Below are 27,237 nucleotides of genomic sequence, written 5' to 3'. Positions count from 1 at the left end.
CTTCACATTTCATGGACCCAAGATCCAGAGGTAACACTGTACAGTGCAATAGAAGTTTGCCCCAATGTCACGATCGTCGGGAACAGAGGACCAAGGCGCAGCGTGGAAGGTGAACATATTTTTATTATATGAGTAATCACACGAACAAAACAACAAACGAGACGTCCTCGGTTTAAACACAAACCTAATTGAAACAAGATCCCACACCCCACTGTGTCAAACAGACTGAATAAATATGGTTCCCAATCAGAGACAACCAGCAACAGCTGACACTAGTTGCCTCTGATTGAGAACCACTTTGGCCAACCTAGAAACACAACAACTAGAATCGACAAAGGAAACTCACACCCTGGCTCAACATACAAGTGTCCCCAGAGCCAGGGCGTGACACCCAATGCAATTCTGAAGTCTAATACAGCCACATTGCGACTTCAACTATTATTTTTGGGAGTGTCAAATTAACTACTTATTGTCTTTTGTTTAATTAATATAACAACATTCCAACCTTGTTCAGCGTTACCTAGTCCAAATATGGCATTATTCCACTATTTGTATCCGTTTGCATCAGTTTCAATATGGGACTCTTATTCTGAAGGCGAACCGCAAATTCCATTGTGGCTCATCCTTATTGTGGCTAGATTCACACAGGTGCTTTTCCGACGGGATAAAACAATCATCTTCAACGTGTACTGTCTCAAACAGAATACCGAGAAGAGCAACAGTCGGTAGTCGAACCACACTAGAACCGGACAGAAAAAAACAACTAAAAACCTGTCAGACCATTGGACAAGTGAACTCGAACCGAGCCTGAGAGAAAACGGGACCTTTGTTTTTAGAAGCAGCAGCGAACCGAACCGGAGGAAAGATGAGTTTTCTGCCCTACTTCTCTGCTGAGACCTGGACACTCCTGGCCCTCCTCATCACCCTCATAGTGGTGTAAGGACTTCAAATGAAATTGTATTACATCAAATCAAATGTTATATGCCACATGCATGGTAGTTAACCGGTGTAGACTAACAGTGAAATGCTTACTCAGGGGTCATTTTCCAACAATGCAGAGTTAAAGATATGTTTTTATTTTTTGTAAATACTTCTCTAGAATATATTACTAGTTAATGTGTGTGTGTGTATAGGTATGGATACTGGCCCTATGGTGTATTCACTAAGATGGGGATCCCTGGACCCAAACCCCTACCTTACCTTGGCACTATGATGGAGTATAAAAAGGTTTGTAATAATAATATGCCATTTAGCAGACGCTTTTATCCAAAGCCACTTACAGTCATGCGTGCATACATTATTTTGTGTATGGGTGGTCCCGGGGATCGAACCCACTACCTTGGCGTTACAAGCGCCGTGCTCTACCAGCTGAGCTACAGAGGACCACGTTGTACACATTCATAGTAAACATCTCTTACATGTTTTACACAATAGTGTTTTTTTCCCCCCCATGTAAAATAATACATTGAGAAGGACAAAAATGACTAGCAGGTTGTTTAAACAATAGATAAAAGGTCATATGAGACATGATGAGTCTAGAAGTTGTGTTGCTTCCCCCTGGGGAAAGAACAGAACAAACCCTCCTCAACCCTGACCTGTTTCAGGTGTTCAACCCTGACCTGTTTCAGGTGTTCAAACCTGACCTGTTTCACCTGTTTCAGGTGTGTTCTCTGATCAGCTGTAGGACACACCTACATAAACTAGGGCATGCCCAGGCATGAATCAGCTGTTTTTCTCTCTCTCTCTTTCTCTCTTTCTCTCTTTTCAATTTAAGGGCTTTATTGGCATGGGAAACGTGTGTTAACATTGCCAAAGCAAGGGAAGTAGATAGTAAACAAAAGTGAAATAAATATTAACAGTAAACATTACACTCAGATGTTTCAAAAGAATAAAGACATTTCAAATGTCATATTATGTATATATACAGTGTTGTAACAATGTGCAAATAGTTAAAGTACAAATGGGAAAATAAATAAACATATGTGTTGTATTTACGATGGTGTTTGTTCTTCACTGGTTGCCCTTTTCTTGTGGCAACAGGTCACAAATCTTGCAACTGTGATGGCACACTGTGGTTTTTCACCCAGTAGATAAGGGAGTTTATCAAAATTGGGTTTGTTTTCGAATTCTTTGTGGATCGCTGTAATCTGAGGGAAATATGTGTCTCTAATATGGTCATACATTTGGCAGGAGGTTAGGAAGTGCAGCTCAGTTTCCACCTCATTTTTTGGGCAGTGTGCACATAGCCTGTCTTCTCTTGAGAGCCAGGTCTGCCTACGGCGGCCTTTCTCAATAGCAAGGCTATGGTCACTGAGTCTGTACATAGTCAAAGCTTTCCTTAAGTTTGGGTCAGTCACAGTGGTCAGGTATTCTGCCACTGTGTACTCTCTGTTTAGGGCCAAATAGCATTCTAGTTTGCTCTGTTTTTTTGTTCTTTCCAATGTGTCAAGTAATTCTCTTTTTGTTTTCTCATGATTTGGTTGGGTCTAATTGTGTTGTTGTTGTCCTGGGGCTGTGTGGGGTCTGTTTGTGAACAGAGGCCCAGGACAAGCTTACTTAGGGGACTCTTCTCCAAGTTCATTTCTCTGTAGGTGATGGCTTTGTTATGGAAGGTTTGGGAATCGCTTCCTTTTAAGTGGTTATAGAATTTAACGGCTCTTTTCTGGATTTTGATAATTAGCAGGTATTGGCCTAATTCTGCTCTGCATGCATTATTTGGTGTTTTACGTTGTACACGGATGTTTTTGCAGAATTCTGCATGCAGTCTCAATTTGGTGTTTGTCCCATTTTGTGAATTCTTGGTTGGTGAGCGGACCCCAGACCTCAGAACCATAAAGGGCAATGGGTTCTATAACTGATTCAAGTATTTTTAGCCAGATCCTAATTGGTATGTCAAATTTTATGTTCCTTTTGATGGCATAGAAGGCCCTTCTTGCCTTGTCTCTCAGATCGTTCACAGCTTTGTGGAAGTTACCTGTGGCGCTGATGTTTAGGCCGAGGTATGTATAGTTATTTGTGTGCTCTAGGGCAACGGTGTCAAGATGGAATTTGTATTTGTGGTCCTGGCAACTGGACCTTTTTTGGAACACCATTATTTTTGTCTTACTGAGATTTACTGTCAGGGCCCAGGTCTGACAGAATCTGTGCAGAAGATCTAGGTGCTGCTGTAGGCCCTCCTTGGTTGGTGACAGAAGCACCAGATCATCAGCAAACAGAAGACATTTGACTTCAGATTCTAGTAGGGTGAGGCCGGGTGCTGCAGACTGTTCTAGTGCCCTCGCCAATTCATTGATATATATGTTGAAGAGGGTGGGGCTTAAACTGCATCCCTGTCTCACCCCACGGCCCTGTGGAAAGAAATGTGTGATTTTTGCCAATTTTAACCGCACACTTGTTGTTTGTGTACATGGATTTTATAATGTCGTATGTTTTTCCCCCAACCCCACTTTCCATCAATTTGTATAGCAGACCCTCATGCCAAATTGAGTCAAAAGCTTTTTTGAAATCAACAAAGCATGAGAAGACTTTGTTTTGGTTTGTTTGTTTGTCAATTAGGGTGTGCAGGGTGAATACGTGGTCTGTCGTACGGTGATTTGGTAAAAAGCCAATTTGACATTTGCTCAGTACATTGTTTTCACTGAGGAAATGAACTAGTCTGTTGTTAATGATAATGCAGAGGATTTTCCCAAGGTTGCTGTTGACGCATATCCCACGGTAGTTATTGGGGTCAAATTTGTCTCCACTTTTGTGGATTGGGGTGATCAGTCCTTGGTTCCAAATATTGGGGAAGATGCCAGAGCTAAGGATGATGTTAAAGAGTTTAAGTATAGCTAATTGAAATTTGTGGTATGTATATTTTATCATTTCATTGAGGATACCATCAACACCACAGGACTTTTTGGGTTGGAGGGTTTGTATTTTGTCCTGTAGTTCATTCAATGTAATTGGAGAATCCAGTGGGTTCTGGTAGTCTTTAATAGTTGATTCTAAGATTTGCATTTGATCATGTATATTTTTTTGCTGTTTGTTCTCTGTTATAGGGCCAAAAAGATTGGAGAAGTGGTTTACCCATACATCTCCGTTTTGGATAGATAGCTCTTTGTGTTGTTGTTTGTTTAGTGTTTTCCAATTTTCCCAGAAGTGGTTAGAGTCTATGGATTCTTCAATTACATTGAGCTGATTTCTGACATGCTGTTCCTTCTTTTTCCGTAGTGTATTTCTGTATTGTTTTAGTGATTCACCATAGTGAAGGCGTAGGCTCAGGTTTTCTGGGTCTCTATGTTTTTGGTTGGATAGGTTTCTCAATTTCTTTCTTAGGTTTTTGCATTCTTCATCAAACCATTTATCACTGTTATTACTTTTCTTTGGTTTTCTGTTAGAGATTTTTAGATTTGATAGGGAAGCTGAGAGGTCAAATATACTGTTTAGGTTTTCTACTGCCAAGTTTACAACTTCACTATTACAGTGGAACGTTTTGTCCAGGAAGTTGTCTAGAATGGTTTGAATTTGTTGTTTCCTAATTGTTTTTTGGTAGGTTTCAACACTACTTTCCTTCCATCTATAGCATTTCTTAATATTTTTCAGTTCATTTGGCTTTGATGCCTCATGATTGAGTATTGCTCTGTTCAAGTAGACTGTGATTTTGCTGTGGTCTGATAGGGGTGTCAGTGGGCTGACTGTGAACGCTCTGAGAGACTCTGGGTTGAGGTCAGTGATAAAGTAGTCTACAGTACTACTGCCAAGAGATGAGCTATAGGTGTACCTACCATAGGAGTCCCCTCGAAGCCTACCATTGACTATGTACATACCCAGTGTGCGACAGAGCTGCAGGAGTCGTGACCCGTTTTTGTTGGTTATGTTGTCGTAGTTGTGCCTAGGGGGGCATATGGGGGAGGGAATGCTGTCACCTCCAGGTAGGTGTTTGTCCCCCTGTGTGCTGAGGGTGTCAGGTTCTTGTCCAGTTCTGGCATTTAGGTCGCCACAGACTAGTACATGTCCCTGGGTCTGGAAATGATTGATTTTCCCCCTCCAGGATGGAGAAACTGTCTTCATTAAAGTGTGGGGATTCTAGTGGGGGGATATAGGTAGCACACAGGAGGACATTTTTCTCAGTTGAGATAATTTCCTTTTGAATTTCTAACCAAATGTCAAATGTTCCTGTTTTGATTAATTTAATAGAGTGAGTTAGGTCTGCTCTATACCAAATTAGCATACCCCCTGAGTCCCTTCCCTGTTTCACACCTGGTAGTTTGGTGGATGGGACTACCAGCTCTCTGTAACCTAGAGGGCAACCAGTGGGTCCGTCTCCTCTATACCATGTTTCTTGTAGGATGACAATGTCTGTATTTCCGATTTCTTTGAAGTCCAGATTCCTGCTCTTTAGGCCAAAGGCAGATGACCTCAGGCCTTGGATATTCCAGGATGAAATAGTGAAGGCTTTGTGTTCCATAAAGTGTCTAATGTTGTTGGTTGTGTGGTTTGGCCTCAGGCCAGTAATTGTGAGCAGAGCCTGCTGAGCATCTGGTACATACCATTGGCTTGGGCTAGTGTAAGAGTGGTTGTTGGGCCTGTTTGCCTGCTCACGGCCTGGGCGTATGTGTGGCTTTCATGTTGAGGCCCTCTTTGTGGGGGGCTTGGGGTGGGTAGGAGGGGCATAGGTCTGATCTGAGGGGGCCTAAATGGGGTGTGGGCATGGTTGACTTGGGGGGGAGTTAATTGGTGGGGGTGGGGGTGTAGATGTGGTTGATGGTGCTGTGGTCTGGATGTAGGTCCTCTCTGCGGGGGTCCTCTCTGTGTAGGTCCTGGGGGGGGGGGGTCCCGCAGGTCTGGGAGGGTGTCTCGCTGGTCTGGGCGGGGTGTCTGTTGATCTGTTGCTCCTGTGTGAGGTGTTGTGTCTGCGGTTGAGGGCGATATCCTTTAGGGTCCGGGCGAAGGTGGGCACTGCTGCCTTGTATAGGTGGACCTGGTCATAAAGGCTGTTCACATCCAGGGTGAAGTGGTGGGCCAGGTAGACATTTGGTTTTGATGCACAGTCACGGGAAATACTTGCGTTTACCCGCTGTATGGTAGCAGGGTGGAAGTCTTTTCGTGGTAACAGGGTTGAGATAACCACTTGTGCGTTGGGGAAAGTAGAAGAAGCTTTTTCTATCACTCCCTTGAGTGATGTGGCCACCCTTTCCTGTTGTGTTCTCAGGTCGTTTGTGCCTGTGTGTATTATTATGTGGCTGGGTGATCCTAGTCGGTCCTCAGACAGAAGGTCTAGGGCGTGCTGGGTGTTTGGACACCAGAGTTTTGGAAAAAGTTTATTTTCTTGTATGTATTTCCCGTTTGAGTCCATAAGGAGTACAATCTGTGGCTTGTGTATGTCCTCAGTGGGTGTGGGGGGGGTTGTCAGGAGGGCTATCAGGGTGTCTGACTGGGGGGTTGCTCAGAGGGGTTGGGATCCCCTGGGCTTGGAGTTCTTCATTTGTTTGTCTGTGTGTGATGTCGAGGCTATGGTCAGGGTCTAGGGTGGACTGTTCTGCTGCGGTGTCGAGACTTTGGCCAGGATCTGAGGTGGGCTGTTCTGCTGGCTTCTCTGCGGGGGTGGCCAGCTCTCTAATGGGTTGTTCTATGTCACCCGTCATCGTTCTCACCTTCTCCTCTCCTCTAGTGCTCTGTTCTTCTCCTGCTCCTGCTCTTTCTCCTGTTGATGTTGTCTTACCACAGTCCAGAGTGCAGACATGTCTCTCTCTACCTGCAGCTCTCCAGGTCTAGTTAAGGGGGTGTTGTGCTGGACTGTTGTCTGGGTCTGTGCTGACTGGAGTGTGTTCACCTGCTGTTCCAGCTCCACCTGCCTTACCTCCAGCTGGGTGAATTTATCCTTCATTTCAATGAGGGAGTAGTACTCTGTGCTGGGAAGTTGACTTTCTGCTTGGGGTTGCTCTGTGGGGTTATTTAATGAAGAGGTCTGGTCTGACCCGCTCGGGGTAGGGGTATCTTTCTCAAGGGAGAGCTTCCCCTGCTGAGCAATTTCTTTGATTAGGTGAAAGTCCAGCTGGAACTGTTTGGTGTTGCCTTGAACCAAAACGGTTCCAGATTTATAGAGATTAATATTAGACGACTCAGAGTCCTCGTTGTCCAGTATCCTGAGTTTCCACCCGTCGCTAACACCCCCCCTCTTAACAGAGGGGTAGTGTGCTAGTATAGCACTGTGCCATGCCAGGGGATGGTCTGTGTGGAAGATAAGGTTGCTTATGTTCCCATTTTTATACAAATCAGCAAAAAGTGTCTCCTGCTTCCCCAAAAGAAGTTTCAATTTGTACTCTTTTCGTGTCTTGTCGTTTTTTACATTCAGAGGGTACTGTATTTTAATGACCTATGAACAGTGGGGGGGGGGTTCTAAACAAAACGGAAAACATCCACGAAGCATAGACAAAGTGGCCACAAAATAACAACACACAAAAACCCTAGAGCAAAACAAGGAACTTATAAGACACGTAATCAACACCCAAACAGACACAGGTGTGACAGACAGACAAAAGCAATCAACTACAGAAACATAGAGCGGTGGCAGCTAGTACTCCGGGGACGGCGAACGCCGAAGCCTGCCCGAACCAGGAGGAGGAGCAGTCTCGGCTGAAACCGTGACAGTCAGTGCTAATTGTAATTGTATCTCTTTGTCAAGTAAGCTTAAGCTTTGTAGCCTTAGCATTCAGTCCTTATAAAATAAAATATATCATTGTAATGTATTTTTCTTCTTGGTTTTTGAAAGTGAAAAATAGCTTCATACTAAACATTACTCACTCAGTTCCAGGTTGGATGGTGTTTTCAGGTTTCTGTTTGTTTGCCAGAGCATTTGCTGTATAGTTTGAGAATAGTAATCCTTGGTAGTAGAAAACTTTCCAGGTAATTCCGTCCAAAATCAGGTTGTAGGTTTGGAGTTTTGGTTTGGAATGAAGGTTATGTTGTGGAGGGTAGCATCCTGTATATGTCCCTGCCAAAAAATCCTACTTTATCTAACTCTAAATCTATATATTTTGTTAAAAATGCAGGAGCAATGTATTTGAGCTCTCTCTCTCTCTCTCTCCAGGGTTTCACTAACTTTGACACAGAGTGCTTTCAGAAGTACGGGAGAATCTGGGGGTGAGTTCAGTTGGCTGTACCTTACTAGGATGACTCACAACTGTACTATGCTCAATTCTTCATCTGCTCAAGCTATCATGTGACCATGAATAATAATAGTAATATCAACAGTAACAACAAGAATAATGTTTTATATGAGGTGGTTTAAGCCAGGTGTGTGTGTGTTTCTCCTCTGTGAAGGATCTATGATGGGAGGCAGTCTGTTCTGTGTACCATGTACAGTGAGGGAAAAAAGTATTTGATCTCCTGCTGATTTTGTAAATTTGCCCACTGACAAAGAAATGATCAGTCTATAATTTTAATGGTACGTTTATTTGAACAGTGAGAGACAGAATAACAACAAAAAAATCCAGAAAAACACATGTCAAAAATGTTATAAATTGATTTGCATTATAACGAGGGAAATAAGTATTTGACCCCTCTGCAAAACATGACTTAGTACTTGGTGGCAAAACCCTTGTTGGCAATCACAGAGGTCAGACGTTTCTTGTAGTTGGCCACCAGGATTGCACACATCTCAGGAGGGATTTTGTTCCACTCCTCTTTGCAGATCTTCTATAAGTCATTAAGGTTTTGAGGCTGACGTTTGGCGAACCTTCAGCTCCCTCCACATATTTTCTATGGTATTAAGGTCTGGAGACTGGCTAGGCCACTCCAGGACCTTAATGTGCTTCGTCTTGAGCCACTCCATTGTTGCCTTGGCCGTGTGTTTTGGGTCATTGTCATGCTGGAATACCCATCCACGACCCATTTTCAATGCCCTGGCTGAGGGAAGGAGGTTCTCACCCAAGATTTGACGATACATGGCCCCGTCCATCGTCCCTTTGATGCGGTGAAGTTGTCCTGTCCCCTTAGCAGAAAAACACCCCCAAAGCATAATGTTTCCACCTCCATGTTTGACGGTGGGGATGGTGTTCTTGGGGTCATAGGCAGTATTTCTCCTCCTCCAAACACGACAAGTAGAGTTGATGCCAAAGAGCTCGATTTTGGTCTCCTCTGACCACAACACTTCCACCCAGTTCTCCTCTGAATCATTCAGATGTTCATTGGCAAACTTCAGATGGGCCTGTATATGTGCTTTCTTGAGCAGGGGGACCTTGAGGGCGCTGCAGGATTTCAGTCCTTCACGGCGTAGTGTGTTACCAATAGTTTTCTTGGTGACTATGGTCCCAGCTGCCTTGAGGTCATTGACAAGATCCTCCCGCGTAGTTCTGGGCTGATTCCTCACCGTTCTCATGATCATTGCAACTCCACGAGGTGAGATCTTGCATGGAGCCCCAGGCCAAGGGAGATTGACAGTTCTTTTGTGTTTCTTCCATTTGCGAATAATCGCATCAACTGTTGTCACCTTCTCACCAAGCTGCTTGGCGATGGTCTTGTAGCCCATTCCAGCGTTGTGTAGGTCTACAATCTTGTCCCTGACATCCTTGGAGAGCTCTTTGGTCTTGGCCATGGTGGAGAGTTTGGAATCTGATTGATTGCTTCTGTGGACAGGTGTCTTTTATACAGGTAACAAACTGAGATTAGGAGCACTCCCTTTAAGAGTGTGCTCCTAATCTCAGCTCGTTACCTGTATAAAAGACACCTGGGAGCCAGAAATCTTTCTGATTGAGAGGGGGTCAAATACTTATTTCCCTCATTAAAATGCAAATCAATTTATAACATTTTTGACATGCGTTTTTCTGGATTTTTTTGTTGTTATTCTGTCTCTCACTGTTCAAATAAACCTACCATTAAAATTATAGACTGATTAATTTCTTTGTCAGTGGGCAAACGTACAAAATCAGCAGGGGATCAAATACTTTTTTCCCTCACTGTAGGTGTATATGAGGTGGTTTAATCCAGGTGTGTGTGTGTGTGTTTCTCCTCTGTGAAGGATCTATGATGGGAGGCAGCCTGTTCTGTGTACCATGTAGGTGTATAAGCCAGGTGTCTGTGTGTTTCTCCTCTGTGAAGGATATATGATGGGAGGCAGCCTGTTCTGTGTACCATGTAGGTGTATAATCCAGGTGTCTGTGTGTTTCTCCTCTGTGAAGGATCTATGATGGGAGGCAGTCTGTTCTGTGTATCATGGACAAAAGCATGATCAAGACCATCCTGATTAAAGAGTGTTACAACATCTTCACCAACCGCAGGGTGAGACACACACACACACACACACACACACACACACACATATCCCCCTAATAATAATCTTAATAATAATAATCCTAACAGCATTATTTATATTATTAATACATTATCTGTGGAATTCATTTAAATATGAAAGACTTCCATCTGAAAGGTGAGCTGTTTGATAATTATTACAACTGTCCTCCATGTTTTAGAACTTCCATCTGAACGGCGAGCTGTTTGATAATTATAACAACTGTCCTCCATGTTTTAGAACTTCCATCTGAACGGAGAGCTGTTTGATAATTATTACAACTGTCCTCCATGTTTTAGAACTTCCGTCTGAACGGAGAGCTGTTTGATGCGTTGTCCGTTGCCGAGGACGATACATGGAGACGGATCCGCAGTGTCCTCTCTCCTTCCTTTACCTCTGGACGACTAAAAGAGGTAGAACCATCCCTCCATCTCCCTCATCCTTTTATCATCTGTCATTTCTACTCCTGTTTTATCAATTTATTATAAACTCATTATAGCTCGTTATAAACTCTTTATAGCTCGTTATAAACTCTTTATAGCTTGTTATAAACTCTTTATAAACCCATTTTGAAGAAGTTATAAACTTATAAATGTTATAAACTTGTCTCCCGAGTGGCGCAGTGGTCTAAGGCACTGCATAGCAGTACTAGCTGTGCCACTAGAGATCCTGGTTTGAATCCAGGTTCTGTCGGGCGGCGCATAATTGGCTCAGCGTTGTCCAGGGTAGGAGAGGGAATGGCCGGCAGGGATGTAGCTCAGTTGGTAGAGCATAGCGTTTGCAACGCCAAGGTTGTGGGTTCAATTCCCACGGGGGGCCAGTATGAAAAATAAAATAATGTATGCACTCACTAACTGTAAGTCGCTCTGGATAAGAGCGTCTGCTAAATGACTAAAATGTAAATGTTATAAACCTATTATCAACGAGTTTAAACTCCTCTCTCTCCTCTAGATGTATGGTGTCATGAAGCAGCAGTCTGCTAACCTGCTGCCCTCTCTCTCTCTCTCTCTCTCTCATTCTCATTCTCTGTCTCTCTCTCTCCCTGTCTCTCTCTCTCTCTCTCTCTCTCTCTCTCTCTCTCTCTCTCTCTCTCTGTCTCTGTCTCTCTCTCTGTCTCTCTCTCTGTCTCTCTCTCTGTCTCTCTCTCTGTCTCTCTCTCTCTCTCTCTCTCTCTCTCTCTCCTCTAGATGTTTGGTATCATGAAGCAGCACTCCTCTACCCTGCTGAATGGAATGAAGAAGCAGGCAGATAAAGACCAGGCCATCGAACTGAAGGAGTGAGTCCTGACCTCTGACCCCTAACCTCTGACTTTTCACTTTAACCTTTAAAAAAATAGATTCTCCTTTGGCAGCGATTACAGCTGTGTGTCTTTGCACACCTGGATTGTACAATATTTGCACATTATTATTTTTATTATGTTGTGGAAAATGGTCTTTGTCCTCCGTCAAACACAAAGTACTTTCAGAGTTTTTTGTAGAATTCAGATAGACTTTATTACAATCAATATAGCCGAGGTGGTCTGCAGAGCATCTAACTTTCCACCTCTCAGCTCTCAGTTTATACAGTCAATTTACATACATTTTAGCTTAATCCCTCGCTCTTTGGTTCCTCCACCACTGTCTCCAGTTTTCACCTCTTGACCGCTCCGCCCACTTCCTTAATGGCGGTATCTGACTTCCCTCCCTTCTAGTTCCGTGTCTGGAAACAATAGTGGTGGGACCAAGGCCTGTCATGTAAAAATAACAGCCCTGTCATGCAAAAATAACAGCCCTGTCATGCAAAAATAACAGAGCCCTTTCCTGGCTCCGTTCTGACCCCCAAACCTATCAATCGATACTTAAACATGGTAGGTCCATAATCAATTTCTCAAACATATACCAGCCTCCTCCCTCTCTACTACCCAGTCCAAAACGCCCCCGTCATGTTGTGATCAACCATGTTTAGTCTGAACTCTGTTCAACCCCTGGCTCCGTTCCAGGACTATGCCTAAGGAGAGAGGCAAAGGGCAACAGTCTGGTTTCAGTCACTGATAAGGCTTAGAGTGGATTAGAGAGGAAGAGAGGAGCTTGAAGAGAGAAGAAACAGTTTACTGAGTCTGAAAAGATCCACACTATAGTTGTGTGGATGTGGTCAGTAGTTGTGGTCAGTCGTTGTGTGGATGTGTTCAGTAGTTGTGGTCAATAGTTGTGGTCAGTAGTTGTGTGGATGTGGTCAGTTGTTGTGGTCAGTAGTTGTGTGGATGTGGTCAGTCGTTGTGGTCAGTCGTTGTGGTCAGTAGTTGTGTGGTTGTGGTCAGTAGTTGTGGTCAGTAGTTGTGTGGTTGTGGTCAGTAGTTGTGTGTATGTGGTCAGTCGTTGTGGTCAGTCGTTGTGTGGATGTGGTCAGTAGTTGTGTGGATGTGGTTGTGGTCAGTGGATGTGGTCAGTAGTTGTGTGGTTGTGGTCAGTAGTTGTGGTCAGTGGTTGTGGTCAGTCGTTGTGTGGTTGTGGTCAGTAGTTGTGGTTGTGGTCAGTCGTTGTGGTCAGTCGTTGTGGTCAGTAGTTGTGTGGTTGTGGTCAGTAGTTGTGGTCAGTAGTTGTGTGGTTGTGGTCAGTAGTTGTGGTCAGTAGTTGTGGTCAGTAGTTGTGTGGTTGTGGTCAGTATTTGTGGTCAGTCGTTGTGTGGATGTGGTCAGTCGTTGTGGTCAGTCGTTGTGGTCAGTAGTTGTGTGGATGTGGTCAGTCGTTGTGTAATTGTGGTTGTGTTGCAGGTTCTTTGGGCCCTACAGTATGGACGTGGTCACCAGCACAGCCTTCGGTGTGGACATTGACTCTCTGAACAACCCTTCAGACCCCTTCGTCTCCAACGTCAAGAAGATGCTCAAGTTTGACATGTTAAACCCACTGTTCCTCCTAATCGGTGAGACCACACACACACACACACACACACACACACACACACACACACACACACGGAAGCAAAGTTGTACTTTTTAATCACATAAAGTGATATAACTTTTAATGAAAGGTTTCTCTTCTCCTCTCTCCTCCTCCTCCAGCGTTGTTCCCCTTCACGAGTCCTATCTTGGAGAAGATGAAGTTTTCTTTCTTCCCGACTCCGGTGACAGACTTCTTTTACGCCTCGCTGGCTAAGATAAAATCTGGACGCGGCACTGGGAACACAACTGTAAACGTTTTATAATTGTATTGAAATATTCTGAATTTATATATTGAACAAAAATATAAACGCAACATGCAAAAATGTCAACGATTTTACTGAGTTACAGTTCATATAAGGAAATCAGTCAATTGAATCTATTGATTTCACATGACTGGGCAGGGGCGCAGCTATGGGTGGGCCTGGGAGGGCGCAGCTATGGGTGGGCCTGGGAGGGCATAGGCCCACCCACTGGGGAGCCAGGCCCAGCCAATGAGAACGAGTTTTTCCCCACAAAAGGGCTTTATTACAGACAGAAATACTCCTCAGTTTCATCAGCTGTCCGGGTGGCTGGTCTCAGACGATCCCGCAGGTGGAGATTCTGGGCTGGTGTGGTTACACGTGGTCTGCGGTTGTAAGGCCAGTTGGACGTATTGTCAATTTCTCTAAAACAACGTTGGAGGCGGTTTATGGTAGAGAAATTAACATTAAATTCTCTGGCAACAGCTCTGGTGGACATTCCTGCATGCCAATGGCACGCTCCCTCAAAACGTAAGACATCTGTGGTATTGTGTGACAAAACTGCACATTTTAGAGTGGCCTTTTATTGTCCACAGCACAAGCTGCACCTGTGTAATGATCATGCTGTTTAATCAGCTTCTTGATATGCCACACCTGTCATGTGGATGGATTATATTGGCAAAGGAGAAATGCTCACTAACAAGGATGTAAACAGTATTGTGTACAAAACTTTTGAGAAATCAGCTTTTTGTGAGTATGGAACATTTCTGGGATCTTTTATTTCAGCTCATGAAACATGGGAACAATTTTACATGTTGCATTTATATCTTTGTTCAGTATATATTATGTTTAGGAAACCTATGTTTGTCAACGTCTGGGTGAGGTGGTGAAACGGAATCAGGCGCAGGACACAGAACTGAGAAATGAATTGATTTACTAAAACAAAAGTAAACCATAACAAACCCTCCACGCAGGGAAGAGCAGTACAACAGCTCAACCAAAACCACGTAAAACAATGGACAATCACGCAAAAGCCCAGGAGGGAAAACAGAGGTCATTATAGGGAAACAAATAAGCATAATGGGTAACAGGTGTGAATAATAAAGACAAGACTAGTGTAACACCGAAACATCGATCGGTGGCAACTAGTACTCCGGTGACGACGAACGTCAAAGCCTGCCCGAGCAAGGAGGAGGGGCAGCCTCGGCTGTATTCGTGACAGTAACAGCTCCAGCCGTGCGTCGACACCGGCCTCGGGGACGGCCAGGAGGACGCGGAGCAGGGCGAGTCGGATGACGACGATGGAAATCCCTTAACAAGGAGGGGTCGAGGATGTCCCTCCTGGGAACCCAGCTCTGTTCCTCCGGACCGTACCCCTCCCACTCCACGAGATACTGCAGGCCTCCCACCCGACGCCTCAAATCCAGAATGGAACGGACCGAGTACGCCGGTGCTCCCTCGATGTCCAACGGGGACGGAGGAACCTCCCGCACCTCAGACTCCTGGAGCGGACCAGCTACCACCAGCCTGAGGAGAGACACATGGAACGAGGGGTTAATACGGTAATCAGGAGGGAGTTGTAACGTATAACAAAACCTCGTTCAACCTCCTCGGGACTTTAAAGGGCCCCACAAACCGCCGACCCAGCTTCCGGCAGGGCAGGCGAAGGGGCAGGTTTCGGGTCGAGAGCCAGACCCGGTCCCCCGGTGCATACACCGGAGCCTCACTGCGGTGGCGGTCGGCACTCGCCTTCTGTCTCCTGATATCCCGTTGCAGGCTACATGGGAAGCGTACCATGTCTCCTCTGAGCGCCGAAACCATTCATCCACCGCAGGTGCCTCGATCTGGCTTTGATGCCAGGACCGGCTGGTAACCTAGTACACACTGAAAGGGAGAGACAGGTCAGTGGAGGAGTGGCGGAGGGAATTTTGTGCCATCTCTGCCCAGGGGATGTAAACTGACCAATCTCCCTGCCGGTCCTGGCAATATGACCTCAGAAGCCTACCCACATCCTGGTTTGCTCTCTCCACCTGCCCATTACTCTCAGGGTGAAACCCTGAGTTCAGGCTGACCGAGACCCCCAGATGGTCCATGAACGCCTTCCAGACCCTTGATGTAAACTGGGGACCCCGATCAGACACTATATCCTCAGGTACCCCATAGTGCCGGAAGACGTGTGTAAACCGGGCCTCCGCGGTCTGTAGGGCAGTAGGGAAACCGGGCAAAGGAATGAGATAACAGGTCTTAGAAAACCGATCCACAACAACCAGGATCGTGGTGTTAGCTTGTGACGGAGGAAGATCCGTATCAAAGTCCACCGATAGGTGTGACCACGGCCGTTGTGGAACGGGGAGGGGTTGTAATTTCCCTCTGGGCAGGTGTCTAGGTGCCTTGCACTGGGCGCACACCGAACAGGAAGAAACATAAACCCTCACGTCCTGAGCTAAGGTAGGCCACCAGTACATCCCACTAAGACAGCGCACTGTCCGACCGATGCCAGGATGCCCAGAGGAGGGTGACGTGTGAGCCCAATAGATCAAACAATCGCGAACCTCAGACGGAACGTACAAACGACCCACTGGACACTGGGGGGGAGTGGGCTCCGTGTGTAACGCCCGCTCGATGTCCGCGTCAACCTCCCATACCACCGGTGCCACCAGACAAGAAGCCGGAAGTATGGGAGTGGGCTCCCTCGTCCGCTCCACTGAGTCATACAGCCGGGACAGAGTGTCTGCCTTAGCATTCTGGAAACCTGGTCTGTACGATAGGGTGAACACAAAACGCGTGAAAAACATGGCCCACCTTGCCTGACGAGGGTTCAGTCTCCTCGCTGCCCGTATGTACCCCAGATTGCGGTGGTCAGTCAAAATGAGAAAAGGGTGTTTTGCCCCCTCAAGCCAATGTCTCCACACCTTAAGAGCTTTCACAACAGCTAACAGCTCCCGGTCCCCCACATCATAGTTTTGCTCCGCCGGGCTGAGCTTCTTCAAAAATAAAGCACAAGGGCGGAGTTTGGGAGGTGTACCCGAGCGATGAGACAGTACAGCTCCAATCCCAGCCTCTGACGCATCCACCTCGACTGTGAATTGCAAGGAAGGATCCGGATGAGCCAGCACGGGAGCCAAGGTGAACAGCGCCTTCAGCTGACCAAAAGCCCTTCCGCCTCAGCTGACCACTGCAGGCGCACCGGTCTGCCCTTCAGTAAAGAGGTTATGGGAGCTGCTACATGGCCAAAGCCCCGGATAAATCTCCGGAAGTAGTTGGCAAACCCCAAAAATCGCTGCACCTCCTTTACCGTGGTAGGAGTCGGCCAATTACGCACGGCTGAAATGCGGTCACTCTCCATCTCGACCCCTGACTCTGACAGGCGGTATCCTAAGAAAGAGAAGGACTGTTTGAAGAACAAACATTTCTCAGCCTTTAACGTACAGGTCATGCTCCAACAGTCTACCAAGCACCTTGCACACCAGGGACACATGCGTGTAGCCGAGTATATGAGAATATAATCTATATACACCACTACACCCTGTCCGTGCAGATCCCTGATAATCTCATCGACAAAGGATTGAAAGAATGAGGGAGCATTCATCGACCCGTACGGCAAGACGAGGTACTCATAGTGATCAGAGGTGGTACTAAATGCCGTCTTCCACTCGTCCCCCTCCCAGATACGGACCAGATTGTACGCGCTCCTGAGGTCCAATTTTGTGAAGAAGTGCGCCCCATGCAATGACTCTGTCATACTAGCTATGAGAGGTAGAGGATAGCTGTATTTTACGGTTATCTGATTTAGACCTCGATAGTCAATGCACGGGCGTAAACCTCCAACCTTCTTCTTCACAAAAAATAAACTTGAGGAGGCAGGGGAAGTGGAGGGCCGACTGTATCCCTGTCCCAGAGATTCTGTGACATATTTCTCCATAGCCACCGTCTCCTCCTGTGACAGAGGATACACGTGACTCCTGGGAAGTGCAGCACCCTCCCGGAGATCTATCGCACAATCCCCTCGTCGATGGGGTGGTAATTGAGTCGCCTTCTTCTTACAGAAGGCGAGAGCCAAATCGGCATATTCTGAGAGAATGTGCATTGTGGAGACATGGTTTGGACTCTCCACCGTAGTTGCCCCTACGGAAACACCTACACACCTTCCCGAGCACTGAGGTGACCATCCCTTAAGAGCCCTCTGTTGCCATGAAATCCTGGGGTCATGGGTGGCTAGCCAGGGAAGCCCCAGCACCACGGGAAACACAGGAGAATCAATAAGGAAGAGACACATTTTTTCCTCATGACCCCCCTGCGTCTCCATACGGAGTGGAACTGTGACCTCCCTAACCATACCCGACCCTACATGGCGACTATCTAGGGCACGTATGGGGAAGGGCACATCTACAGGCAATATAGGAATCCCTAATTTATGCGCAACCAGCCTATCCATAAAATTCCCAGCTGTACCGGAATCTACGAGCGCCTTATACTGCGAATGTGGGGAAAACCCAGGGAAATTTACATTGACCATCATGTGAGCAACAGGGAGCTCTGGGTGAGTTGGGTGCCTACTCACCTGGGATGGCCCACCAGGTCCCTGCCTGCTGCTCTCTCCTGCAACGGCCCGCAGTGTGTCCTCTGCGGCCACAGTTGGTGCAGGAGACCACCCCCTTGCAGAGTCTCTCCACATCAGCACCTCCAAGCTCCATAGGAGTGGAGTCGGAAGTGCTGGGGGATGGACTGGACGGACCCTGATCCGGATGTCCGCGGGTGGCCAACAGGTTATTTTGCCGGATCGATAAATCTACCAGATGGTCCAGGTTTAGATTCGTGTCCCTGCAGGCCAGCTCTCTACGAGCGTCCTCCCGTAGACTGCATCAGTAGTGGTCAATCAGGGCCCTCTTATTCCATCCCGCGCTGGCTGCCAGTGTCCTGAAATCCAGGGCGAAGTCCTGTGCGCTCCTCCTTCCCTGTCTGAGGTGAAACATACGCTCCCCTGCTGCTCTCCCCTCCGGCGGATGATCGAAATACTGCCCGGAAACGGCGGGTAAAATCCTCGTAACGTACGGACTCAGCATCTTTTCCACCCCACTCCGCGTTGGCCCATTCCAGCGCTCTGCCCTAGAGACAGGAGATGAGGGCGGACACGCTCTCGTATCCCGAGGGAGCCGGGTGGATGGTTGCCAGGTAGAGCTCCACCTGGAGCAGGAAACCCTTACACCCGGCAGCTGTCCCATCGGGAGCGAGAGCCGAATTCCACTGGATCTAGGGTTTGATGGTCTTTGATGGGGAAGAAATCGGAGGAGGAGGAAGTGTAGGAAAACCACCTCTCTCCCATCGATCCATGGTGTTCACCACTCGATCCACAGCCAGACCTAGAGTCTGCAGCACGGTCGAGTTGCTGCTGGATGCGTTCCTCCACCGAGGCGCTGGGATCGGACGTGCCTGCTGACTCCATAGATGTGCGTGATTCTGTCAACGTCTGGGTGAAGTGGTGAAACAGAATCAGGCGCAGGACACAGAACTGAGAAATGGATTTACTAAAACAAAAGTAAACCATAACAAACCCTCCACGCAGGGAAGAGCAGTACAACAGCTCACCAAAACGACGTAAAACAATGGACAAACACGCACAAACCCAGGAGGAAAAACAGAGGTCATTATAGGGAAACAAATAAGCAAAATGGGTAACATGTGTGAATAATAAAGACAAGACTAGTGTAACACAGAAACATCGATCGGTGGCAGCTAGTACTCCGGTGACAACGAACGTCAAAGCCTGCCCGAACAAGGAGGGGAGGCAGCCTCGGAGGAAGTCGTGACAGTTTGTGTTGGTTGTGATTGGACCAGATCCAGTAGAATCTGTTTGTGTTGGTTGTGATTGGATGGATTTTTACATCATTTATTTCTGCTTCCAGAGTCGGGTGGATTTCTTACAGCTGATGATCGACTCTCAGAAAGGCAGCGACACAAAGACAGGAGAGGAACAGACTAAAGGTACCTGCCGAACACACACCTGTAAACTACTGTTACAAACACACACCTGGAAACTACTGTTACAAACACACACCTGTAAACTACTGTTACAAACACACACCTGGAAACTACTGTTACAAACACACACCTGGAAACTACTGTTACAAACACACACCTGGAAACTACTGTTACAAACACACACCTGGAAACTACTGTTACAAACACACACCTGGAAACTAATAATACAAACACACACCTGGAAACTACTGTTACAAACACACACCTGTTAACAATTCCCCCCCCCCCCCCCCCCACACAGGACTGACCGATCATGAGATCTTGTCTCAGGCCATGATCTTTATCTTTGCCGGCTACGAGACCAGCAGCAGTACTCTGAGTTTCCTGGCCTATAACCTGGCTACCAACCCACATGTCATGACCAAACTGCAGGAGGAGATAGATACTGTGTTCCCCAACAAGGTAACCCCCACACCATGACCAAACTGCAGGAGGAAATAGATACTGTGTTCCCCAACAAGGTAACCCCCACACCATGACCAAACTGCAGGAGGAGATAGATACTGTGTTCCCCAACAAGGTAACCCCCACACCATGAGCAAACTGCAGGAGGAGATAGATACTGTGTTCCCCAACAAGGTAACCCCCACACCATGACCAAACTGCAGGAGGAGATAGATACTGTGTTCCCCAACAAGGTAACCCCCACACCATGACCAAACTGCAGGAGGAGATAGATACTGTGTTCCCCAACAAGGTAACCCCGGTGCCAGATGTGGTGAGGTACTGACGTGTTTCTAAACCCGGTTCAGGCTCCTATCCAGTACGAAGCTCTGATGCAGATGGACTATCTGGACAGTGTGTTGAACGAGTCTCTGAGACTGTACCCAGTCGTCCCCCGACTAGAGAGGGTCGCCAAGAAGACGGTGGAGATCAACAGCATCGTCATCCCCAAAGACTGCGTTGTCATGGTTCCCACGTGGACCCTCCACCGCGACCCAGAGATCTGGTCCGACCCTGAGGAGTTCAAACCAGAGAGGTACTGGACCGCACCGTAACCACGGCACAACCATATCACAACCACAGCACAGCCACAACACAAGCACTACTTTACCACAACACAAGGATAAACACACTGCTGCAATGTAACCACAAATACAGTGCATCATTATACTGCAATGCAATGTGTTGTGTCTGAACCACAACCACAAATCAACTACAATACAATGTGTAATGTGATTGAACCACAACCACAAATCAACTACAATACAATGTGTAATGTGACTGAACTACAACCACAAATCAACTACAATCCAATGTGTAATGTTACTGAACCACACCCACAAATCAACTACAATACAATGTGTAATGTGTCTGAACCACAACCACAAATCAACTCCAATCCAATGTGTAATGTGTCTGAACCACAACCACAAATCAACTCCAATCCAATGTGTAATGTGTCTGAACCACAACCACAAATCAACTCCAATCCAATGTGTAATGTGTCTGCCCTCTCCCTGTCCAGGTTCAGTAAGGAGAACAAGGAGTCTATTGACCCGTACACGTACATGCCGTTCGGGGCGGGGCCCAGGAACTGTATCGGGATGCGTTTCGCCCTGATCATGATCAAACTGGCCATGGTCGAGATCCTCCAGAGTTTCACATTCTCCGTCTGCGACGAGACCGAGGTGAGACGCTCACCTGAGCAGACGGAATATGACATCATCAAATATCAGTATCATTCAAAACCTCTTGTTTTAACATGGTCACCACCTATTTTAACATGGTCACCACCAGTTTTAGCATGGTCATTACTTGTTTAACACGGTCACCACCTGTTTTAACATGGACCTGTTTTAACATGGACCTGTTTTAACATGGACACCACCTGTTTTAACATGGCCACCGCCTGTTTTAACATGGTCACCGCCTGTTTTAACATGGTCCCCACCTGTTTTAACATGGTCACCACCAGTTTTAGCATGGTCATGACTTGTTTAACACGGTCACCACCTGTTTTAACATGGACCTGTTTTAACATGGCCACCGCCTGTTTTAACATGGTCACCGCCTGTTTTAACATGGTCACCACCTGTTTTAACATGGTCACCACCTGTTTTAACATGGACCTGTTTTAACATGTTCACCACCTGTTTTAGCATGGTCACCACCTGTTTTAGCATGGTCACCACCTGTTTTAACATGGTCAATGCCATCGTTGCAAATATAGAAGAATAAGGAAGAATCTGAATTGTCTTTCCTTGATTCCTCATGTTCTCTATCCTCACCTCCTCCTCAAAACCCATTGGATGAGAAGGAATACGAGGAATCAAGGAAATGCAATTGAGATTCTCCCTTGTCCTGTATTCAACTCTGAAACCTGTTTTAACATGGACCTGTTTTAACATGGTCACCACCTGTTTTAACATGGACCTGTTTTAACATGGTCACCGCCTGTTTTAACGTGAACCTGTTTTAACATGGTCAACACCTGCTTTAAAATGGTCACCACCTGTTTTAGCATGGTCACCACCTGTTTTAACACGGACCTGTTTTGGCATGGTCACCACCTGTTTTAACATGGTCACAACCAGTTTTAACATGGTCACCACCTGTTTTAGCATGGTCAACACCTGTTTTAGCATGGTCACCACCTGTTTTAACATGGACCTGTTTTAGCATGGTCACCACCTGTTTTAACATGGACCTGTTTTAGCATGGTCACCACCTGTTTTAACATGGACCTGTTTTAACATGGTCACCACCTGTTTTAGCATGGACCTGTTTTAAAATGGTCACCACCTGTTTTAGCATGGACCTGTTTTAACATGGTCACCACCTGTTTTAACATGGACCTGTTTTGGCATGGTCACCACCTGTTTTAACATGGTCACCACCTGTTTTAACATTGTCACCACCTGTTTTAGCATGGTCACCACCTGTTTTAGCATGGACCTGTTTTAACATGGTCACCACCTGTTTTAACATGGTCACCACCTATTTTAACATGGACCTGTTTCAGCATGGTCACCACCTGTTTTAAAATGTCACCACCTGTTTGAACATGGTCACCACCTATTTTAGCATGGACCTGTTTAAACATGGTCACCACCTGTTTTAGCATGGTCACCACCTGTTTTAACATGGACCTGTTTTGGCATGGTCACCACCTGTTTTAACATGGTCACCACCTGTTTTAACATGGTCACCACCTGTTTTAACATGGTCAGTGCCATCGTTGCAAATATAGAAGAATAAGGAAGAATCTCAATTGTCTTTCCTTGATTCCTCGCGGTTCTCTATCCCCGCCTCCTCCTCAAAACCCATTGGATGAGAAAGAATGCAAGGAATCAAGGAAATGAAATTGAGATTCTCCCTAGTCCTCTATTCAACTCTATGTTGACACTTCACACATAAAGACACTGGGGGGCGCTCTAGATCTGTGGTTAGGTTACTGTCTAATGGTTCAGGTCAGGACTATTCTTAGATCAGTGGTTAGATTAGTGTGTAATGGTTCAGGTTAGTACTGGGTCAGGGGAATCTGGTCCTAGATCTGTGGTTAGGTTAGTGTGTAATGGTTCAGGTTAGTACTGGGTCAGGGGAATCTGGTCCTAGATCAGTGGTTAGGTTAGTGTGTAATGGTTCAGGTTAGGACTGGGTCAGGGGAATCTGGTCCTAGATCAGTGGTTAGGTTAGTACCTAATGGTTAATCTAATCACACACACACACAACTGAGCATATGGATGTTGGAGATGGACAACCAGGGTTATATTCTGTTCTGTTATTCTCTATATATCCTGTTGGAGATGGACAACCAGGGTTATGTTCTGTTCTGTTATTCTCTATAGATCCTGTTGGAGATGGACAACCAAGGTTATGTTCTGTTCTGTTCTGTTATTCTCTATAGATCCTGTTGGAGATGGACAACCAGGGTTATGTTCTGTTCTGTTCTGTTATTCTCTATAGATCCTGTTGGAGATGGACAACCAGGGTTATGTTCTGTTCGGTTATTCTCTATAGATCCTGTTGGAGATGGACAACCAGGGTTATATTCTGTTCTGTTATTCTCTATAGATCCTGTTGGATATAGAGAACCAGGGTTATGTTCTGTTCTGTTATTCTCTATAGATCCTGTTGGATATAGACAACCAGGGTTATGTTCTGTTCTGTTCTGTTATTCTCTATAGATCCCGTTGGAGATGGACAACCAGGGTTATGTTCTGTTCTGTTATTCTCTATAGATCCTGTTGGATATAGACAACCAGGGTTCTGTTCTGTTCTGTTATTCTCTATAGATCCTGTTGGATATAGACAACCAGGGTTATGTTCTGTTCTGTTCTGTTATTCTCTATAGATCCTGTTGGAGATGGACAACCAGGGTTATGTTCTGTTCTGTTCTGTTATTCTCTATAGATCCTGTTGGAGATGGACAACCAGGGTTATGTTCTGTTCTGTTATTCTCTATAGATCCTGTTGGAGATGGACAACCAGGGTTATGTTCTGTTCTGTTATTCTCTATAGATCCTGTTGGAGATGGACAACCAGGGTTATGTTCTGTTCTGTTATTCTCTATAGATCCTGTTGGAGATGGACAACCAGGGTTATGTTATGTTCTGTTCTGTTATTCTCTATAGATCCTGTTGGAGATGGACAACCAGGGTTATGTTCTGTTCTGTTATTCTCTATAGATCCTTTTGGAGATGGACAACCAGGGTTATGTTCTGTTCTGTTATTCTCTATAGATCCTGTTGGAGATAGACAACCAGGGTTATGTTCTGTTCTGTTATTCTCTATAGATCCTGTTGGAGATGGACAACCAGGGTTCTGTTCTGTTCTGTTATTCTCTATAGATCCTGTTGGAGATGGACAACCAGGGTTATGTTCTGTTCTGTTCTGTTATTCTCTATAGATCCTGTTGGATATGGACAACCAGGGTTATGTTCTGTTCTGTTCTGTTATTCTCTATAGATCCTGTTGGAGATGGACAACCAGGGTTCTGTTCTGTTCTGTTATTCTCTATAGATCCTGTTGGAGATGGACAACCAGGGTTCTGTTCTGTTCTGTTATTCTCTATAGATCCTGTTGGAGATGGACAACCAGGGTTCTGTTCTGTTCTGTTATTCTCTATAGATCCTGTTGGAGATGGACAACCAGGGTTCTGTTCTGTTCCGTTATTCTCTATAGATCCTGTTGGAGATGGACAACCAGGGTTCTGTTCTGTTCCGTTATTCTCTATAGATCCTGTTGGAGATGGACAACCAGGGTTATGTTCTGTTCTGTTATTCTCTATAGATCCTGTTGGAGATGGACAACCAGGGTTATGTTCTGTTCTGTTATTCTCTATAGATCCTGTTGGAGATGGACAACCAGGGTTATATTCTGTTCTGTTATTCTCTATAGATCCTGTTGGATATAGAGAACCAGGGTTATGTTCTGTTCTGTTATTCTCTATAGATCCTGTTGGATATAGACAACCAGGGTTATGTTCTGTTCTGTTCTGTTATTCTCTATAGATCCCGTTGGAGATGGACAACCAGGGTTATGTTCTGTTCTGTTATTCTCTATAGATCCTGTTGGATATAGACAACCAGGGTTCTGTTCTGTTCTGTTATTCTCTATAGATCCTGTTGGATATAGACAACCAGGGTTATGTTCTGTTCTGTTCTGTTATTCTCTATAGATCCTGTTGGAGATGGACAACCAGGGTTATGTTCTGTTCTGTTCTGTTATTCTCTATAGATCCTGTTGGAGATGGACAACCAGGGTTATGTTCTGTTCTGTTATTCTCTATAGATCCTGTTGGAGATGGACAACCAGGGTTATGTTCTGTTCTGTTATTCTCTATAGATCCTGTTGGAGATGGACAACCAGGGTTATGTTCTGTTCTGTTATTCTCTATAGATCCTGTTGGAGATGGACAACCAGGGTTATGTTATGTTCTGTTCTGTTATTCTCTATAGATCCTGTTGGAGATGGACAACCAGGGTTATGTTCTGTTCTGTTATTCTCTATAGATCCTTTTGGAGATGGACAACCAGGGTTATGTTCTGTTCTGTTATTCTCTATAGATCCTGTTGGAGATAGACAACCAGGGTTATGTTCTGTTCTGTTATTCTCTATAGATCCTGTTGGAGATGGACAACCAGGGTTCTGTTCTGTTCTGTTATTCTCTATAGATCCTGTTGGAGATGGACAACCAGGGTTATGTTCTGTTCTGTTCTGTTATTCTCTATAGATCCTGTTGGATATGGACAACCAGGGTTATGTTCTGTTCTGTTCTGTTATTCTCTATAGATCCTGTTGGAGATGGACAACCAGGGTTCTGTTCTGTTCTGTTATTCTCTATAGATCCTGTTGGAGATGGACAACCAGGGTTCTGTTCTGTTCTGTTATTCTCTATAGATCCTGTTGGAGATGGACAACCAGGGTTCTGTTCTGTTCCGTTATTCTCTATAGATCCTGTTGGAGATGGACAACCAGGGTTATGTTCTGTTCTGTTATTCTCTATAGATCCTGTTGGAGATGGACAACCAGGGTTATGTTCTGTTCTGTTATTCTCTATAGATCCTGTTGGAGATGGACAACCATGGTTATGTTCTGTTCTGTTATTCTCTATAGATTCCGTTTGAGATGGACAGCCAGTTTCTGCTGATGCCTAAACGACCAATCAAACTGAGGCTGGCGCCCCGTAGCAACACCCCTAGCAACACCACCACCACCTCTCTGAAGAGTCCAAACACATGACCAAATGCAGGAGTACCTTACCCTACCATCTATCTATCTAACATATGAGTCTATCACTCTATCACTCTATCACTCTATCACTCTATCAATCTATCAATCTATCACTCTATCACTACCTACCTACCTGTCACACTATCTATCTATACTGAACTAAAATAGAAACGCAACATGCAACAATTTCAAAACTGTTGCTGTGTTGCAGTTCATATAAGGAAATCAATCAATGGAAATAAATTCATTAGGCCCTAATCTATTGATTTCACATGACTGGGCAGAGGTGGCATTGCGTTGTGTGACAAAACTGCACATTTTAGAGTGGCCTTTTATTGTCCCCAGCACAAGGTGCACCTGTGTAATGATCATGCTGTTTAATCAGCTTCTTGATTTGCCACACCTGTCAGGTGGATGGACTATCTTGACGAAGGATAAAATGCTCACTAACAGGGATGTAAACCAATTTGTGCAAAACATTTGAGAGAAATAAGCTTTTTGTGCGTATGGAACATTTCTGGGATCTTTTTTTTCAGCTCATGAAACCTTTTTGTTAAGTATCTATCTATCTATCAATCTATCATTGAATATTCAGTCCTTACCCTAACCCTGCTATATTCAATAGGTTTCCGAATATAATATGACAATGAGACTGCATTCATGATAAATGTAGCATTTGTCGGCTCAACTGGAAATGACCTTTAAATGGCGCATAGCTGACAAAGCGCTGGTATTGAATCCTGGTCTCAGTTTGATTAGGGCTCAGAAACACATTTTCACCAGATAAAAGAAAGATAGTAATACTATGGATGCATTAGGGGTACATGTCTTGTTAAAGTCAGACACCAGGGGTATTCAATCCATGGCAGATGTCATGTGTGGATCCTGCACACTACTGGCTGGAGGCTAGGATTCTCCTAGAATTTAGAACTCTAACTGGTGTTCTCTAGAACTCTACTCTCATTTTGTTCCTCTGGGTGTTCTGCTGTGCAGTCTTTCCAAAATAGAATCTTTACCGTCTGTTGAAATGATCGCTGCAGCTGCTTTGATTTAAACTTTAATAATCACAAACCAATAAAAATCATCCCACTAAA

The 27,237-nt window shown here is 45.4% G+C and overlaps 1 protein-coding gene across 2 annotated transcripts; it reads left to right on the top strand.

Moving 5' to 3' along the window:
* The first annotated feature begins 661 nt into the window (after positions 1-661).
* Positions 662-27,237, top strand: LOC311124362 (cytochrome P450 3A27-like). Of its 2 annotated transcripts, none has more exons than XM_084198525.1 (13): positions 662-936; positions 1,134-1,227; positions 8,072-8,124; positions 10,161-10,260; positions 10,570-10,683; positions 11,458-11,546; positions 13,020-13,168; positions 13,308-13,435; positions 19,330-19,408; positions 19,707-19,867; positions 20,218-20,444; positions 20,934-21,096; positions 26,027-27,237. In XM_084198525.1, the coding sequence occupies exons 1-13, from the start codon at positions 866-868 to the stop codon at positions 26,150-26,152; spliced, it is 1,554 nt and encodes a 517-aa protein (XP_084054651.1). In that variant the 5' UTR covers positions 662-865; the 3' UTR covers positions 26,153-27,237. The 2 variants fall into 2 exon arrangements, with proteins under 2 accessions (XP_084054651.1, XP_084054652.1); XM_084198526.1 differs by lacking the exon at positions 26,027-27,237 and adding an exon at positions 23,596-23,664 and having other exon boundaries at positions 683-936.

Source organism: Coregonus lavaretus, assembly GCF_964263955.1.
Source record: "Coregonus lavaretus genome assembly, contig: HAP1_SCAFFOLD_2352, whole genome shotgun sequence".
NCBI classification, from domain to species: Eukaryota; Metazoa; Chordata; class Actinopteri; order Salmoniformes; family Salmonidae; genus Coregonus; species Coregonus lavaretus.
Note: the sequence above shows the minus strand (reverse complement) of the source record. Positions and strands in the feature narration are given on the sequence as shown.